Source organism: Melozone crissalis, unplaced genomic scaffold (genome assembly GCF_028551555.1).
Source record: "Melozone crissalis strain CALT ecotype California unplaced genomic scaffold, PUWL_Pcris_2 ptg000187l_1, whole genome shotgun sequence".
In the NCBI taxonomy this organism is placed as follows: Eukaryota; Metazoa; Chordata; class Aves; order Passeriformes; family Passerellidae; genus Melozone; species Melozone crissalis.
The window spans coordinates 1519296-1537255 of record NW_026535952.1 but is presented as its reverse complement, the minus strand read 5'-3'; the positions used below and the strand labels follow the sequence as shown (position 1 = coordinate 1537255).

General features: G+C 39.4%; 1 protein-coding gene across 1 annotated transcript in view; it reads left to right on the top strand.

Moving 5' to 3' along the window:
* The first annotated feature begins 13659 nt into the window (after nucleotides 1-13659).
* RCAN1 (regulator of calcineurin 1) overlaps nucleotides 13660-17960 on the top strand; it is a 47286-nt gene continuing 42985 nt past the window's right edge. The window contains exon 1 of the mRNA XM_054293823.1: nucleotides 13660-13927. Coding sequence (XP_054149798.1) covers nucleotides 13721-13927 — 207 coding nt within the window. The 5' untranslated portion in view covers nucleotides 13660-13720. The remainder of the gene's footprint in view (nucleotides 13928-17960) is intronic.

Here is a 17960-nt window from a genome sequence, read left to right as displayed (position 1 = left end):
CTTTGATGCTGGCCCGGAGGTGCATCCCGAGTGACACAGAAGAATGGAGGCAGCTGTGCTCAGAAGGAACATCCCTGGAAGATTTAGGAGCAGAGGGTCATCCCTAGAAGATTTAGGAACAGCGGCTCATGAGGATTTAGGAGCAGGAACTCAGCACCTGCCAATGAAGGTATTGCAGGTGGAACCATCCTGAGGCAATTATCTCCCCTGTCTCTTACGGGGTTTGACAGCAGTAGAATGACACAACTTGGTAACTTCTGGAGAGATAATACTGGTTTATTCATCCTCACCTGAAGGGTTCTTAACCTTGGCCTGAAGGTTGGACATGTCAGAGAATTCCAGAAGGGTTTGGTTCAGAGGGGACATTAAAGATCATCCCTGCCATGGCAGGGACACCTCCCACTGTCCCCAGTGTCCAACCTGGCCTTGGGCACTGCCAGGGATGCAGGGATGGAATTCCATCCCAGCCCTGCCCACCCTGCAGGGAACAATTCCTCATTGCCAAGATCTCAATATTGAATATTTTGGGTTCTCACACTGCTCCTTTGGGTCCATTAATATTTTGGGTTCTTACACAGCTCCTTTGAGTGATTGAATGTTTGGGGCTCTTACACAGCTCCTTTGGGTTCATCAATATTTTGGATTCTTACACACCTCCTTTGGATCCATCAATGTTTGGGCTCTCACACAGCTCCTTTGGGTGGTTGAATGTTTCGGGTTCTTGCACAACTCCTTTGAGTGATTAAATGTTTTGGGTTCTTGCACAGCTTCTTTGGGCCCATCAATATTTTGGGTTCTTGCACAGTTTCTTTGGGTGATTGAACGTTTTGGGTACTCACACAGCTCCTTTGAGTTTGTCAATATTTTGGGTTCTCACACAGCTCCTTTGGGTGACTGAATATTTTGGGTTCTTGAACAGCTCCTTTGGGTCCATCAATATTTTGGGTTCTTGCACAGCTCCTTTGGGTGATTGAACGTTTTATGTTTTTGCACAGTTTCTTTGGGTGATTGAATGTTTTGGGTTCTCACACATCTCCTTTGGGTGATTGAATGTTTGGGGTTCTTGCACAGCTTCTTTGGGCCCATCAATATTTTGGGTTCTCACACGGCTCCTTTGGGTGATTGAATGTTTTAGGTTTTTGCACAGCTCCTTTGGGTGATTGAATGTTTTGGGTTCTTGCACAGCTCCTTTGGGTGATTGAATGTTTTGGGTTTTTGCACAGCTCCTTTGGGTTTGTGTCAGGTTTGGCTCAGGTTCCCAGTGTGACCCAGGATTTGTGTCCTGTCGATCAGGTGGAGCCCCAGCAGAGCTGCCTGTGCCCTGTTCCCTGCGCAGCTTATCCATTAACACACGATCTATTTTCCTTTATTTACCCGTTCCCTGCCTTCAGTTCTCACAAGGTGAGGATTTCAAGGCCAACAAAGCCCAAACCCTTTCAGTGATAACCAGACCAAAAACCAACAGAAATCCCTTTCTGTGCTAAGCCGTGCCTGCCGCGAGCATCGGCGCGGGGTTTAAGGCTAACAAAAGATTAACTGGTTAAACACTCTCGGGAGCCTTACAAAGACAGAGCCGAGGACTAACAGCCCCCCCAGGCAGCCGCTGATTCTCTTGTAGGACACAAACTTCAGGCGGAGTGTTTGATGCCATCGCGGCAGGAATCATTTGTTAGGGATCTCTCCGAGCTCTCCCTCTCTCGATTTTTGTCATTTTGCTGAACTGAGCCTGTGAGGGCACCGGGACAGGGGGAAGCAGGGACAGAGCCGGGGACAGGCGAAGAGGTCCCTTGTCACTTCTGCGTTTCCCGAAGGAGTTTTGGGGATACAGAAATGTTAAACCCAGACCTGTCCCAGCGGCATCCCGGAGCTTTGCATTTCTTGCTCCCCTCACTCATCCCTCAATTACTTAACAATTAATTAATTAATTAATCTCTCGCTCTCCGCGCTCCCCCCCCCCCGTTCCGTCAGGCTCTTTACACCCCATCTGTTCCTAAAACAGCCCTTGGCTAATAAATGTGATTTTCGGAGCTCGGCCTCGGGGAGGATTAGCGCACACTTCTTTATTAAAGGATGAGTGGAGGCATTAATTAATTAATTAATTGGTGCTCACAGATGTCAGGCTTTAGCCACAGCCGAAGATCCCCTCGCAGTCTGGTGGGGACAACTTTTATCCCTGGGGGGTTTTAATTAGGCTGGACTCGCTGGGATTATTGTAGCTCCTTTTCCTTCCCCACTGCAGACCAAAGTTGTAATATTTTTTTACAGCCAGAGATAAGGAAAAAAAAAAAAACCAACTCCTTTTGCTTCGGATTTTTTGCACTGGGAATTAGTGGGAAGTCGAGGCTCCAGAAAAAGGGGGGGAATTAAACTGGGTGTCCCCAGCTTGGGATGGAGGGAGGGATTTGTCAGGGTAAACACAGACAGGTACAAACTGCCTGGCTGGAGACAAGAAGCACTTGTGGCATAAAAAATTATCTAGATAAGAATATGAATACTGTATTATCAATACTTACATACTAATACCGAATATTAATACGTTTTGAGATGGAAAAAATAACCCCAGACCCCTTTATTTGTGTGTAAACCAGTTCTATATCCTATTTAAAATGTTATTTTAGCTGTGGGAAAGGCAAAGTTGCAAGTGAAAGAATTCTATGGGAGGACTAGAATTCTCTCCTGCTTTCAGAATACATGGATGTTTGTTCCGTTTGTCCCGGGTTCCTTGATTTTCCTGGTGTGAAATTCCGATATCTCGTGGCTGGGAGGGTTCAGAGCAAAGGAGGAGGAGGAGGAGGAGGAGGAGGAGGAGGAGGAGGAGGGAGGGAGGGATGTCCTGGTGGAAATCCCGGCGGGTTGCGGGGCTGCCATCTGTGCCGAGCCGATCCGGGGCAATCCCTGCCCAATTCCCGGCCCTCGGCAGCTGCTCCGGGGCTCGGGAAAAAGGCAGGAATGTTCAGGGCACAGGGGAATCGCGGGTGCTGCACTGAAACCCCCCCAAAATCCCCCCAAAAATGAGGCTGAACAAGCAGAGAGAAGGAGGAGATGCTCCTTCATGCCCAGCCCCACTCTTCCTTCTGATTTTACTCAATTCCTGAATTCCCGGCTCCCACAGGAGCAGCCCTGAGTTAAATTCTGAAAAAAATCATTCTGGAATATGTTGAAAAACAGCAACAAAGCTTGCAAAGAAATCAAACTCCGTCATTTTCGCTATATTCAAGTACTGTAAACCTGCTCATTGTCCAAAAGAATATTCGATTTTCCTTTTCTGCTCATTGTCCAAAAGAAGCTTCGATTTTCCTTTTCTTTTGGTTAAGCAGCACTATTATAATGAAAAAATAGAATAATGAAGCCAAGGTAAAAACCAGACACTATATATTGGTTTTTAGTCTAATTCAATCAAATCGTGGTTTGGGATTAAATCTGGAATTTGAGAAGCAGCAAAGCCCTGGTGACTGCCCTGGAACCTCGTGTTGGCTCCTTTTGGACAACTCCAGGCTTCTGATTCTGCTCGGGAATCCCTGCCGAGCTCTGAATTCCCTGCTCCCATCGCTTCCAGAGGCTCTTCCTGAATTCCTGGATTCCTGGATTTATGGATTCCTGGATTCCTGAATTCCTGAATTCCTGGATTCCTGGATTCCTGGATTCCTGAATTCCTGGATTTCTGGATTCCTGGATTCCTGGATTCCTGAATTCCTGGATTCCTGAATTCCTGAATTCCTGGATTCCTGAGTTCCTGGATTCCTGGATTTCTGGATTCCTGGATTCCTGGATTCCTGAATTCCTGGATTCCTGAATTCCTGAATTCCTGGATTCCTGGATTTATGGATTCCTGTATTCCTGGATTCCTGAGTTCCTGAATTCCTGGATTCCTGAATTCCTGGATTCCTGGATTTCTGGATTCCTGAATTCCTGGATTCCTGGATTCCTGGATTTCTGGATTCCTGAATTCCTGGATTCCTGGATTCCTGGATTCCTGGATTCCTGAATTCCTGGATTCCTGGATTTCTGGATTCCTGAATTCCTGGATTCCTGGATTCCTGAATTCCTGGATTCCTGGATTTCTGGATTCCTGGATTCCTGGATTCCTGGATTCCTGAATTCCTGGATTCCTGGATTCCTGGATTCCTGAGTTCCTGGATTCCTGGATTCCTGGATTTCTGGATTTCTGGATTCCTGGATTCCTGAGTTCCTGGATTCCTGGATTTCTGGATTTCTGGATTCCTGGATTCCTGAGTTCCTGGATTCCTGGATTTCTGGATTTCTGGATTCCTGGATTCCTGAGTTCCTGGATTCCTGGATTCCTGGATTCCTGGATTCCTGGATTTCTGGATTCCTGAGTTCCTGGATTCCTGAGTTCCTGGATTCCTGGATTTCTGGATTTCTGGATTCCTGAGTTCCTGGATTCCTGAGTTCCTGGATTCCTGGATTTCTGGATTCCTGGATTCCTGAGTTCCTGGATTCCTGAATTCCTGGATTCCTGGATTCCTGGATTCCTGGATTCCTGGATTCCTGCCTCAGGAAGGGACCCCCATTTCCAAACCCCTCCTTGCTCGGGGATCGCTCAGGTGTTTAACGCTGAGAGCCTTTGCCAGGCTCATCGAGGAGCTGGGATTTCATTATTGCCTCCTCTTCATCCTCTTCCTCCTCTTCCTCCTCTTCCTCCTCTTCCTCCTCCTGGAATTTGGGAGGTGAGTGTGGAAAACGGCTCCGACCTCAGCTGGATTTCACCTGCTCCAGGCAAATGAAAACCAGCCCTTAAAACAAATCTGCAAATAAATCTGCGAATAAAACTGTGAATAAAACTGCAAATAAACCTGCAAATAAATCTGCAAATAAAACTGCAATTAAAAATGCAGATAAAACTGCAAATAAAACTGCGAATAAAACTGCGAATAAATCTGCAAATAAAACTTAAAACTGCAAATAAATCTGCAAATAAAACTGCAGATAAAACTGCAAATAAAACTGCAAATAAATCTGCAAATAAAACTGCAGATAAAACTGCAAATAAATCTGCAAGTAAATCTGCAAATAAATCTGCAAGTAAATCTGCAAATAAATCTGCAAGTAAATCTGCAAATAAAGCTGCAAATAAAACTGCAAACAAAACTGCAAATAAATCTGCAAATCAAACTCAAAACTGCAAATAAATCTGCAAATAAATCTGCAAATAAACCTGCAAATAAAACTGCAAATAAATCTGCAAGTAAATCTGCAAATAAAACTGCAAACAAAACTGCAAACAAAACTGCAAGTAAATCTGCAAATAAATCTGCAAATAAATCTGCAAGTAAATCTGCAAAGAAAACTGCGAATAAAACTGCAAATAAACCTGCAAATAAACCTGCAAATAAAACTGCCCCGAGCCCGGTGCCAGGGACACCTTCAGGCTCGGAATGAATGAAATCAACTCGAGTTTTCCGGGCAATAAACGCTGCTTTCCTCACAGTGCTCCGCAAAATTCGTTAGCGAGCCTTAATTAGAGCATTTTCCTGGGAGCCTGGAAATAACTCCAGGCTTTTGGAAGCTCCCAGAGATTTTGTTCACTTTAAATAAAAGTGTCCAGATTGTCTTGAACTCCATTATTTTAACTCCTGCTTCATCAAACTTTCATTTTAAATGTTTCCTCGTTTATTGTGCCTGTTGTTTCTTGAAATAATTTCTTGGAATATGACCCCTAATCACGCTTCACTTGATTTTTAAAAAATATTCTTGTTTTAAATTTAATTTCATCTTTCACAGCTTTTATTTTCCCCCTCCATTCTGCACCACTGCCACTTGATCTTGGGTTTTATTCCAGTTCTTTGCAAAATTCAGGGAATTTTTATGTTTAATATGTATTTTAAAGGAACTGTTGGGGTTCAGGGGTGATGCTGGGGTGACAGCAGGGCTGGACCATCCTGAAGGGCTCTTCCCACCCCAGGGAATTCGTGATAATTATGGATTTTGGGAATAAAACCTGGAATATTTCAAAGCAGCAATGTAAATGTTCGAGTTGCTGATGTAGAAGTACATGTGCAGTCAAGAGAATTTGTCTTATTCATAATGATAATTTTATTTTCATGCAGGTTATGCCACAATCCTTTCCTTTTGCCTTCTCCTTTTCTTTTTTAATTTTCTCTTTCTTTCTTTCTTTCTTTCTTTCTTTCTTTCTTTCTTTCTTTCTTTCTTTCTTTCTTCCTTCCTTCCTTCCTTCCTTCCTTCCTTCCTTCCTTCCTCCTCTTTCTGTTTCTCCTTCTCCTTTTCTCTTTCTCTTTTTCTTTTCCTTTCCCTTTATTTCTCCTTTCCTTTCCTTTCCTTTCCTTTCCTTTCCTTTCCTTTCCTTTCCTTTCCTTTCCTTTCCTTTCCTTTCCTTTCCTTTCCTTTCCTTTCCTTTCCTTTCCTTTCCTTTCCTTTCCTTTCCATTTTTCCTTTTCCCAGGATTAGGACCCAACCCTGCCCTTTCTCCCAGCAGCTCTGGCAGAGGTTTTACTGAAGATTTTCCTGAAATGTTCTCACATTTATTTGATTATTCCCTCAGCAGCTCTGCCTGACAAACCCGTTTGTGCCCCAGCACCCGTGACCGAGCCCGGCTGTAAATCAGTAACCGGGGCTGGTACTGACTGCTCTGCAAGAAATAAAAGAATAATAATAAAAACAAACTCCAAGGAAGCTTTTAGCTCTCCTGTTATTTCTCCTCCCCACCTCATTCCGGAGCTGAATTTTATTTTATATTTTATTTTATTCCAGCCAGCTCCATTTCCCTTGTGAAACGTGGATTTTGTGAGGCAGATCCCTGCCATGAAACTCTGAACTCCACTGTGCTGGTTTTGTTAAACAGCATTTTATTGCCATCTTTCACTAGAAGTTCTCCATTTAGTTATAACTAATATGTTATTTTATTTTATTTTTAATTTAATTTAATTTTATTCTATTTTTATTTTATTTTATTTCAGCCAGCTCCATTTCCCTTGCGAAATGTGGCTTTTTTGAGGCGGATCCCTGCCATAAAACTGTGAAGTCCACTGTGCTGCTTTTGTTTCATGGTGTTTTATTGCCATCATTCTCAATTTATAACCAATATTTTATTTTTTTATCATTTTATTATTATATAATAAAATAACATTTAACTATTTATTATAAATATAAATACAAATATATAATATATAATGTATAATATATAATGTATAATGTATAATGTATAATGTATAATGTATAATATATAATATATAATATATAATGTATAATGTATAATGTAAAATGTATAATATAATATATGATATATAATATATAATATATAATATATAATATATGATATACGATATATAATATATAATATATAATATATCATATATCATATATCATATATCATATATAATATATCATATATAATATATCATATATGATATATGATATATTATATATAATATATAATATATGATATATAATATATGATATATAATATATGATATATAATATATAATATATAATATATAATATATCATATATCATATATCATATATCATATATCATATATGATATATAATATATAATTATTACTACTACTACTATTACTACTACTACTATAATATTTTCAATATTCTATTTCATTTCATTTCAGCCAGTTCCATTTCCCTTGTGAAGCGTGGCTTTTTTGAGGCGGATGCCTGCCATAAAACAACTCCACTGTGCTGGTTTTGTTAAACAGCATTTTATTTTAATCTTTCATTAGAAAGATGGATATAAAATGCTGTTTAACAAAATTTAGTTAAATCCAGTATTTTATTTTATTTTTTATTATTTGGGTTGGGGTTGGGGTTGGGGTTGGGATTGTGCCCCCACAGGTGATTCCCCACCTGCAGAGCTGCCCCAGCGCAGGGAGGAGCTGGAGCTGCTGCAGAGAGCCCAGAGGAGGCTCCAGGATGGGCAGAGGGATGGAGCAGCTCTGCTGGCAGGAAAGGCTGGCACAGCTGGCATTGCTCACCTGCACAGGAGAAGCTTTGGGCTGAGCTCAGGGCGGCCTTGCAGGGCCTGGAGGAGCCCCAGGAAAGCTGGAGAGAGACAATGGCCAGGGGATGCAGGGACAGCACACAGGGAATGGCTCCACACTGAGAAATTACAGGTTTAGATCAGATATTAGGAACAATTTCCTCCCTGAGAGGGTGGGCAGGCCCTGGCACAGGGTGTCCCTGGGTCCCTGGCAGTGCCCAAGGCCAGGTTGGAGCAGCCTGGGACAGAGGATGATGTCCCTGCCATGGATGGGATGAATTTTAAGGTCCCTCCCAACCCAAACCATTCCATGATCTGTGATCCTGCCCTGCCCTGGAACAACTCCTGCCTTTGCCAAGGGCAGTTCGACCTTTCCAGTCCGTGGCTCCCTCACAGGCCGCCCCCTGCTTGCTGCATCCCTCCTGACAGCCCGGGATATTTCACTAAAAATCCTCTTCAGCAAAGTCCCCCTTTTACTTTTTGAGGTAAATTTCGCCACTTTTTGAGGTGCTTTTCCTGTGGCAAGCAGCCGCTCTGGGCTGATTTCTCTCCCACAGGTTGTTCCCCCCAAGATTGTCCCACACACACAGGCCTGAGCCTCCCCAGCACAATCCACACACGCAAAGGGAGTTTATAAAGTCCCCAGAATCCCAGTCCTTTAATTTAACCTCCCTTTGAGCAAAGCAGGTGCCCTCCAAAAGAAAACAGACCTAAAGGAAATCCCCAGGTCGTTTAACAGTTTATTCTGATGCTAAATGTTAAAGTTATGTTTAATTTCTTGCTGAAATCTGTTTAATCACCGGGGCCATTTGTTCTTGCTCTGTGACCAGAACTCTCCCGGTGCTCCACGTTGAGCTGGAGCCTCTCCTCACTATTCTTTGTGCTCAGCTGAGCACATCCAGCCCTGAAAACACCTCAGGAGCGGCTTTTCCCCTCCTAAAGCTGCTGAAAGTGTTTTCACACCCGGTCCAGAGCTCTCTGCAAGGAAAATGTTCATCTTGAAACAACACAGGCTGCAGGGACACGAATTTCTTGCTGCCGGGTTTTGCTTCTGAATTTTTTGAATTCTGTGGAACAGCAGATTTCAGGTGGAAAATGTTCACCAGATTTTCTCTTTCTTTGTTGTTTTCTTTTCTTTTCTTTTTCATTTTTCAATGGATCACTTTTAAAATTTTTAATGGATCACTATTTTAATATTCGCTGGTGTTTTTATCAACAGCATTCAAGGCATTCACCATTTACATTCACTACTCGCAGCTGCATTGGCTGAAAACATCTCGTGACTTTTTAAAGCAAAATGCACAAAATGCAGGTTCAGGTTGGATTTTAGGAAAAAATTCCATGGAAAGAGTGGTGAGGCTTGGAATGAGCTGCACAGGGAGGCTTGGGGTCACTGTCGCTGTCCCTGGGAGTGTCCCAGACGTGTCTGGATGTGGCCCTTGGGGACAGGGGTTGGTGCTGCTGGGTGACCTTAAAGGTTTCTGCTCACCTCGATAATTCTGGGATGTTCATTCTTTCTGCATTGAATGATAATCAATATTTTATTCTATTTTATTTTATAATTTAATTTTATATTTAATTTTAGATTTTATTTCCCTTTATTTTATTCTATTTTATTTCATTTCTTTTTTCTATTTCATTTCATTTCATTATGTATATTATATTATATTATATTACATTACATTACATTACATTATATTATGTTATGTTATGTTATATTATATTATATTATATTATATTATATTATATATTTTATTTTTATTTTATTTCCTTCTATTCTATTCTATTCTATTTCATTTAATTTTATTCCATTTTATTTAGTATTTAATTCTATTTAATTCCATTTTGGTTTTTTATTCCATTTTATTTCATTATATTTTTACTTGATATTATATTTTATTATATTTTGTTTAATTTCATATTATATTATATTTGATTTTATATTTTATTTCCTCTTCTTTTATTCTATTTTGTTTTCAAATTTCATTTGAAGACAAAAATATTATATAATAAAAAATATTATGTCATTATATTTTTATGTGATATTATATTTTATTATATTTTGTTTTCAAATTTCATTTTATTTCGTTATATTTTTATTTGATATTATATTTTATTATATTTTGTTTAATTTCATTTTATATTATATTTGATTTGATATTTTATTTCCTTTTCTTTTATTCTATTTCATTCTATTTTACTTTATTTCATTTTATAGTTTATATTTTTTATTTTTTATTTTTTATTTTTTATTTTATATTTTATATATTTTATATTTAATATTTTTTATTTTATACTTTATTTTTATATATTTTATATTTAATATTTTGTATTTTATACTTTATTTTATTCTTTTTTTATTCTATTTTTATTTTATTTCATTTTTTATTTCATATTTTATTTTATATTTTATTTTATTTTTATTTAATTTCATTTCATTTTATTTCATATTTTATTTTATATTATTTTATTTTCCTTTTTTTTCTATTTTTCATCTTAAAATTTTACTTTATATCTAATTTTTAAATTTCATTTTATATTTCATTTTATAATCGTATTTTTAAATTTCATTTTATTTTATTCTATTTTACATTTTATTTAATTTAATTTTATTCAATTTTATCGTATTATTTCATTTCATTCTATTCCATTCCACTGCAGCCCGCCGCATGTCCGTGTCCAAGGCGGATTTTCGGGGGCAGCTCCGGCAGTGAAATTCCGTGCTGGAATCTCGGGGTTCCACGGCCGCCAGACGGGGGTGTCAGCGCGGGGAACCCCCCGGCCCTGCTGCACAGCGAGTCCCTTTTCCTGCGGGAAACACCGGCGTTAATCATCAGCCTTAATTATTAGCCTTAATTATTAGCGTTAATTATTAGCGTTAATCATGTGAAAGTCCATGTATTTTCTGATTGGCTTTTCGCAACTATTCAAATGAATGTTATATGTGTTGTGTTAGAAAGTAATGCTGCATTCATTCTCTGAAGTAGTGTGGTAAATATAATTTTAGGTTATAAAAATGGTTCAAATAGAAACTGTGCTAAGATACTTTTTTTTAAAGAAAGGACTCCCAGTGAGACAGCAGCCACAGGACACCTGAATCTTTCAGAGAAAGAGAATTTATTGCCCCATTATCAGAAGAAATGAAATTCTTCCTTCCTGAAGACACCATCAGGATTCAGAGGAAGGGGCTGACACTGCCCAGACAGAATCCTGTGTTTGAATGGAATTTATGCATCATGGATGAGGTGTATGAATATGCAACAGGTTATTGTTTTTAAGGGTTAATCCTCTGTTAACGTGGGGCCTTTTTCCAGCTCGTGCTGCCCAGAAAAAGTACCCAGACATCCAAAACTCTTTGTTTTTATTGTCTCATATCATCCTAATTCAATTTGTCCGAATTGTTATTACTCTAATTGTGTTACTATTTTTATAACCACTTTATTACTATTAAACTTTTACAATTTTCAAAACAAGTGATTGGCGTTTTTCACAATCATTAGCGTTAATCACCCTCACTTACACTCAAACCGGCCCCAAACAATGCAGGAAATTCCATTTTTTCCTCTCTCTCGCCACCTCTTCCAGTCAAAAGCGCCTTCACGTTCCCTTCCCAGGAAAAAAGAAAAGATGAACAATTAAATCTGCACATGAGGCAGATTCAGCTTTTAATATTTATTTTTTCTCACGTCTGTGGTTGAATTAATGCTGAAAACTTTGAAGATCTTAGGGCAGACAGGTCCTTTGGCCCTGGAGCCCTGCAGGGCACGATCTCAGCTCCAATTAATTACACAAAATACAATTAATGACATAAAATGCAATTAATAACGCCTTTTCCCCTTCAAATGTGCCACCTGAAGTGGTTATTGTGAATATTTCCCGGGGGTTTTCCTGCCAGGCTGCAGGACAAGGATTTCTTGCTGCCAGGCTTTGCTTCTGGATTTTCTGAGTTCTGTGGAACAGCAGATTTCAGGTGGGAATTCCTCAGGTGGGTTTCACCAGGGAGCTGCAGAAAATCCAGAGATGCTCCTCAGAGGGGAAAGTGTCACCAGCCCTGTCAGGAAAAACCTCTGGAAAAAAAAATTGTTAAAATTGGCTTTATTTTGGCTGGATTTAGGATTAAACAGCTGGGGCTTGCTCGGAGAAGTTATTTTCTTTTAAGAGACCATTTGTCTGCATGTGAGAGGATGAAGATTTTATGTCACTTAGCACAAGTGAGCACAAAACCATCTTTTATTTAGCTTATCCCTCAGAAAAATACTTAAATTACTCCAAATCTATCAGAGAGGCTGAAGAAATTTGGTGTGGGATGCTTGGAGATGCACAAATGTCACAATAACTTCAGAAAAAGTAACTGCATAAAGTAACTTCATAAAGTATCTTCATAAACAGTAACTTCATAAAAAACTTCATGAACAATAACTTCATAAAAATAACTTCTTGAAAATAACTTAATAAAAAAGTTCAAAAAACCCAGTAACTTAATAAAAAGCAATAACTTCATAAAACTCTGTGACCTTTGAAGCTTGGGCCTTCCCCTGGAAGGTGGTGCTAAGTATATATAAAAATAAACTGAAGGGTAATATTACAGAAGATATTTTATATAGATACAGGCACATTATATTAAAAATATAATAAAAATATTTGTCCAGGTCTCGTAGGTCAGACTAACCAGCCCAGCCCACCAAGGCTGGGTCAGCTGGTCCCTAAGGCAGATAAGTGAATTATAACACACAGTGGCAATTTTCAGCTGACTTGTAAGCCTTTGAGTGAGGAATTTTTATATTCATGTGGCATTTTTATATAAATATTTAATATTTATGTTATAGACCACCCAACCTGGCCTTGAACACTTCCAGGCATGGGACATGGAGCTCATGTCTTTCTCTCTCTAGCAATAATAAAGCATTCTATGCAATAATTTATATATAAAACTACAAATGCATACATTGTATTATTATATACAGCATATTTTATATGTGTTGTATATACTGCATGTTATTTATATTCCCACATATACACACAGTGCATTGTTACATAAAGCACCTTTTTATATACTATATATTAGATATATACCACATAGACATACAGTATAGCATACACAGAATATTTTTTTATATATTACATGAAATACAGCAAAATGTTATAAAGACAGTACATACAGTATCAGATATATTTATATATATGGTATATTATATGGTAAATTATATGGTAAATAATATTTGGTGTATTATAACAATATATGGTATTATAATATATATGGTAATATATTTTAATATATATAGTAATATAATTATAATATAAATGGTATATTATAATAATATATGGTAAAATTATATATAGTATATTATATGGTAAATAATATGGCGTATTATGTGGTCAATTTTCAGGTATAATACGTTATATATAGGGCGCAGGTGTATTACATACACAATATATACGAAATATAAAGGACGGATAGTAACTATAGTATATTTTATACACATGTATTTTATATATAGTTTATTTTGTGGGTGGGAGCTCAGCCGCTCCCTCACGGCGCTGCCCTCGCCCAACATGGCGGACGCGGCATCACGCCCCACCTGTTGCCGCAGCGGCGGCGGCTTCCGATTGGCTGACACGGCCGAGGGTGGGCGCGGCGGCGGCTTCTGATTGGCTGCTGCGGGGCGGGGGCGAAGGAAACAAGATGGCGGGCGGGGGGTGGGAGAAGCCGCCTTCGCGACGTCGCGGCTGCCGCCTCCGCTCGCCTCCGGCCATGGAGGAGCCGCCGCTCCAGCAGCCGCTGCCGCCCGGGGAAGACGAGGAGGAAGGGGAGGAGGAGGAGGAGGAAGAGGAAGAGGAGGCGGACGCGGAGTGGAGCTTCGTTGACCGCGAGATGGAGGCGGTGGCGCTCCGCGATTTGCCCACCGCCACCATCGCCTGCAACCTGGACCCGCGCGTCTTCCAGGACGGCCCGTGCCGGGTGAGGCGGGCCGGGAGCCGGGAGGGGGCGCGGGGCCGGGGCTGTGCGGGTCTCTGGGGGAGAGAAACCTCCGGGGAGCGGGGAATGAGGGGCGAGGCTCGGCTGCGTGTCCCGCCCGTCCCCTCGGTGCCGAGCCGGGCTGAGCTGAGCCCGCTCCGAGGGTGGAGCCAGGAGGGGCCGGGCTCGGCTCCGGGAGCGGAGGGAGCGGCTCAGGCTGGGCCAGGGCAGACTCAGCTGGGACAGCAGCAGCAATTTGCCCATGGAAAGGGAGCTCAGGCCTTGGCAGGGGCTGCCCAGGGAGCTTTGCAGTGCCCATCCCTGCAGGTGTGCCCTGGAGGTGGCACTGAGTGCTCTGGGCTGGCACAAGGTGCCCATGGGGCGCAGCTGGCACTCCGTGGTGCCCGAACCTCGGTGATTCCACGGGACTTTCAACACCAGCAGCTGTTTTACCTTCATTCCTTTGATTCTTCATCCTTCGGGGTGAAGCTCTGCGTGAAACAGAAATGAAATCAAAAATCCCTGCACCCCCCTAGGCTGAGCTTTGTGCTTAAAGTTGTGTTTGGTGCACCCCATGTTGTGGTTTTATTCTTTTCTCCTTGTTTTTGCTATCAAACCCTTTCATCCTTAAGGTGGTGCTTAGTTTTTAAAAAGATTTGAGTTAAACATAATGGACTTAAAGATGGGGCAGTGGTGACAAATTAAAGATTGGGCAGTGATTACAGATGAATTTGAGTCTCATCATCTCAGCACAAACTGTGTTGTCTTCACCATGCACAGATCCTGCATAAATTACATTTCCAAGGTAAAGAATGGGAGAACTGCCTTGAACTTGTATACATGTCTGTCTGCAGGTGGGAAGAAAGGTCTCAAAGTTTCATAAATAATGCAAAACTTCAATAAAAAAAGGCAGGTGGAGGTCCTTGGAAGGTAGGTGCACACAGACTTTTGATAGATGAAAAATCAGTTTAGGTGTGTGGTCACTGGATTTCAGCCCTGAAAAACATAATTTAGCTTCATTTTATCAAAGGACAGAGCTGGCAAGAGCTGATAACCCTTGAAAGCTGGAAATAAGTGACATTTTTAGGAAGCCACATGGACTGGCCACGTTTTTAATTTGTTTTGTTGGCTAGATGTCAGGAAGGTGCAGAGAGGGAAAGCGGAACGAGGCCCTGAGGCTGAATCCCAGATTTTGGAGGTGTTAAAGGCGCCCTCAGCATTGGGATGATGTAAGAAAAACAAAGTTCTGTTAAAAATGAGGAAAATACTGCATTGTGCCATGGTTTGTCCAGTTTTGCAGAGCTTTTGGTGCTTCTGGTGTCCAAGGAATGCAGGAGTTTTGTCCCTCGGGTGTGTGAGGTGATGTGGTCACGCTGGAATGGCGCTGAACCCCCTGGGAGGGATTCCAAGGCCATTTTAAAAGCTGCACTTGGTTAGGGGGTGAAATTTTAGAAAATTCCTTTGGTTTGGTGCAAAATGTGCCCAGAAAATCCCAACTTGTGCAGCAGAGCTGTGGAATTTGGTGCTGATCAAGGGATCCCCACACTCAGTGTTTGTAAAAACTCTGAATTTTGCTGTGTTTGGTTGGTTCCACTCTGTGAACACCCTGCTTTTCCCAGCAGATGGAACACTCCTAAAACACCTTTTCTCTCCATTTAAATGGGATTTTTTTCTCTGCAGTTAAATGGGAATTTTTCTCTGCAGTTAAATGGGATTTTTTCTCTGCAGTTAAATGGGAATTTTTTCTCTCCATTTAAATGGGAATTTTTTCTCTCCATTTAAATGGGATTTTTTCTCTGCAGTTAAATGGGAATTTTTCTCTCCATTGAAATGGGATTTCCCCCTTCAGAGGCCCCTCAATAATCCTGGCTTGCCCTATTTCAGGAGGGTTGATCCAATCCAAGGTGAGCCAAGACAGGCACTGGAACTGTTTCTAAACAAATCAAGATTTGTGCTGCAGGTGCTGCTTGGATTTTCCTCCTCTTCCTCCTTTTCAGTTCTTCAATATTTTGTCATTGAGCTGTTGATAATCCCAGCTGAGCAGTCAGAAGTTTGAAATGGTTTGTGAGCAGTCTCTTGAACCCTGACCTTGCTGTTAATTTTGTTCAATGACAATTTATTCTTAGAAGAAATTAAAATTCTTCATGCCCAGTTTGTTAATACCAGCCCCAAAACCTTGCAGAGTAAAAAAATTCAATTTACCCAAGCACTTCCTCAAGTTATCCAAACCACAGTCAGGAATTCCTTCAGATTCTGGATTTTTTCTTTTTATTGAAATACAGGAAATTCCCACAGATAAAACCCTTTCTTCTCATCTTCAACTTGGCAAATTACTTTGAAAAGTTGGGATTTTCTGAAGTTGATTTTCACTTTGGATCTGTAACTTCAGTGTTGAGTGTGTGCTTGAGGAATTGGAATTTTCCTTCACCCAGCACCCAGATGGGTTTTATTTTAAAAACTCTGTTCCTGGGTACTCATTTATTTAAGGAAATGTCGCAGTAAATCATTTCCAATTAGGTTTTTGTGGTTTTCCATCCTTTTCATGTGATATTCCATTTTTAGGAGCTGGTTTTGGTGGGATTTGTGCTCTCAGATCCAAGCAGGTGAAACATTTCCCTGGCTCATCCCCAGGCATGTGTCAAATTTTAATATAGTTTCAATAAGTTTTAATAGATAATAATTATATATATATCAAACAAGAGAAAAGTTTTAAAACAGAAGCTAATCCTTTTTCATAAGTCATATTGTGTAATTAAATTAAAACTCCACATTACAAACCACAAGTAGTGAGTAATTAAGTTGAAAGTAAAAATAATTGAAATATCATTTCTTAATTAAACAATTTATCCTGAAAACCCTTATAAAAATGCAGCTCCATTTTTAATTTATGGAAATAAGATATTATAACACTCACAGTTTGGGAAATTGTAATATAAATAAAAACTAATAAATAAAAAATCCCATCTCGCACATTGAATCCCAACCTTAACAAAAAACCCAAATCGAGTTTGCATTTCCCCTCAAAGTGTCATTTCTTAATTCAACAATTTATCCTTAAATCTTTATAAAAATACAACTCCATTATAATTAATGAAAATAAAATACTGTAAAACTCATGGTTTGAAATATAAGTAATAGCTATAATATAATAACTGTGATGTAAATCAAAACTAATAAATAAAAAATCCCATCTCACACATTGAATCCCAACCTTAACCCAAACCCCAAATCCAGTTTCCATTTCCCCTTAGTATCATTTCTTAATTAAACAATTTATCCTTAAAACCCTTATAATAATACGGCTCCATTTTATAATTAATGAAAATAAAATACTGTAAAACTCACAGTTTTAAATAGAAATAATTATAATATAACTGTGATCTAAATAAAAACCAATAAATAAAAAATCCCATCTCACACATTGAATGCCAACCTTAACCAAACCCCAAATCCAGTTTGCATTTCCCCTTAAAGTGTCATTTCTTAATGAAACAATTTATCCTTAAAACCCTTATAAAAAAAACCAATTTGCATTGGTAATTAATGAAAATAAAATACTATAAAACTCACAGTTTTAAACATAAATAATTGTAATAACTGTGATCTAAATAAAAACCAATAAACAAAAAATCCCATCCCACACATTGAATCCCAACCTTAACCAAACCCCAAATCCAGTTTGCATTTCCCCTGCAAGCATCATTTCTTAATTCAACAATTTCTCGTTAAAACCCTTTTAAAAATACAAGTCCATTTTTAATTTATGGAAATAAAATACTGTAACATTCACAGTTTGGGAAACTGTAATAGAAATAAAAACTAATAAACAAAAAATCCCATCTCGCACATTGAATCCCAACCTTAACCAAACCCCAAATCCAGTTTCCATTTCCCCTCAAAGTGTCATTTCTTAATTCAACAATTTATCCTTAAATCTTTATAAAAATACCAACTCCATTATAATTAATGAAAAAAAATACTGTAGAACTCACAGTTTTAAATATAAGTAATGTAATAACTGTGATATAAATAAAAA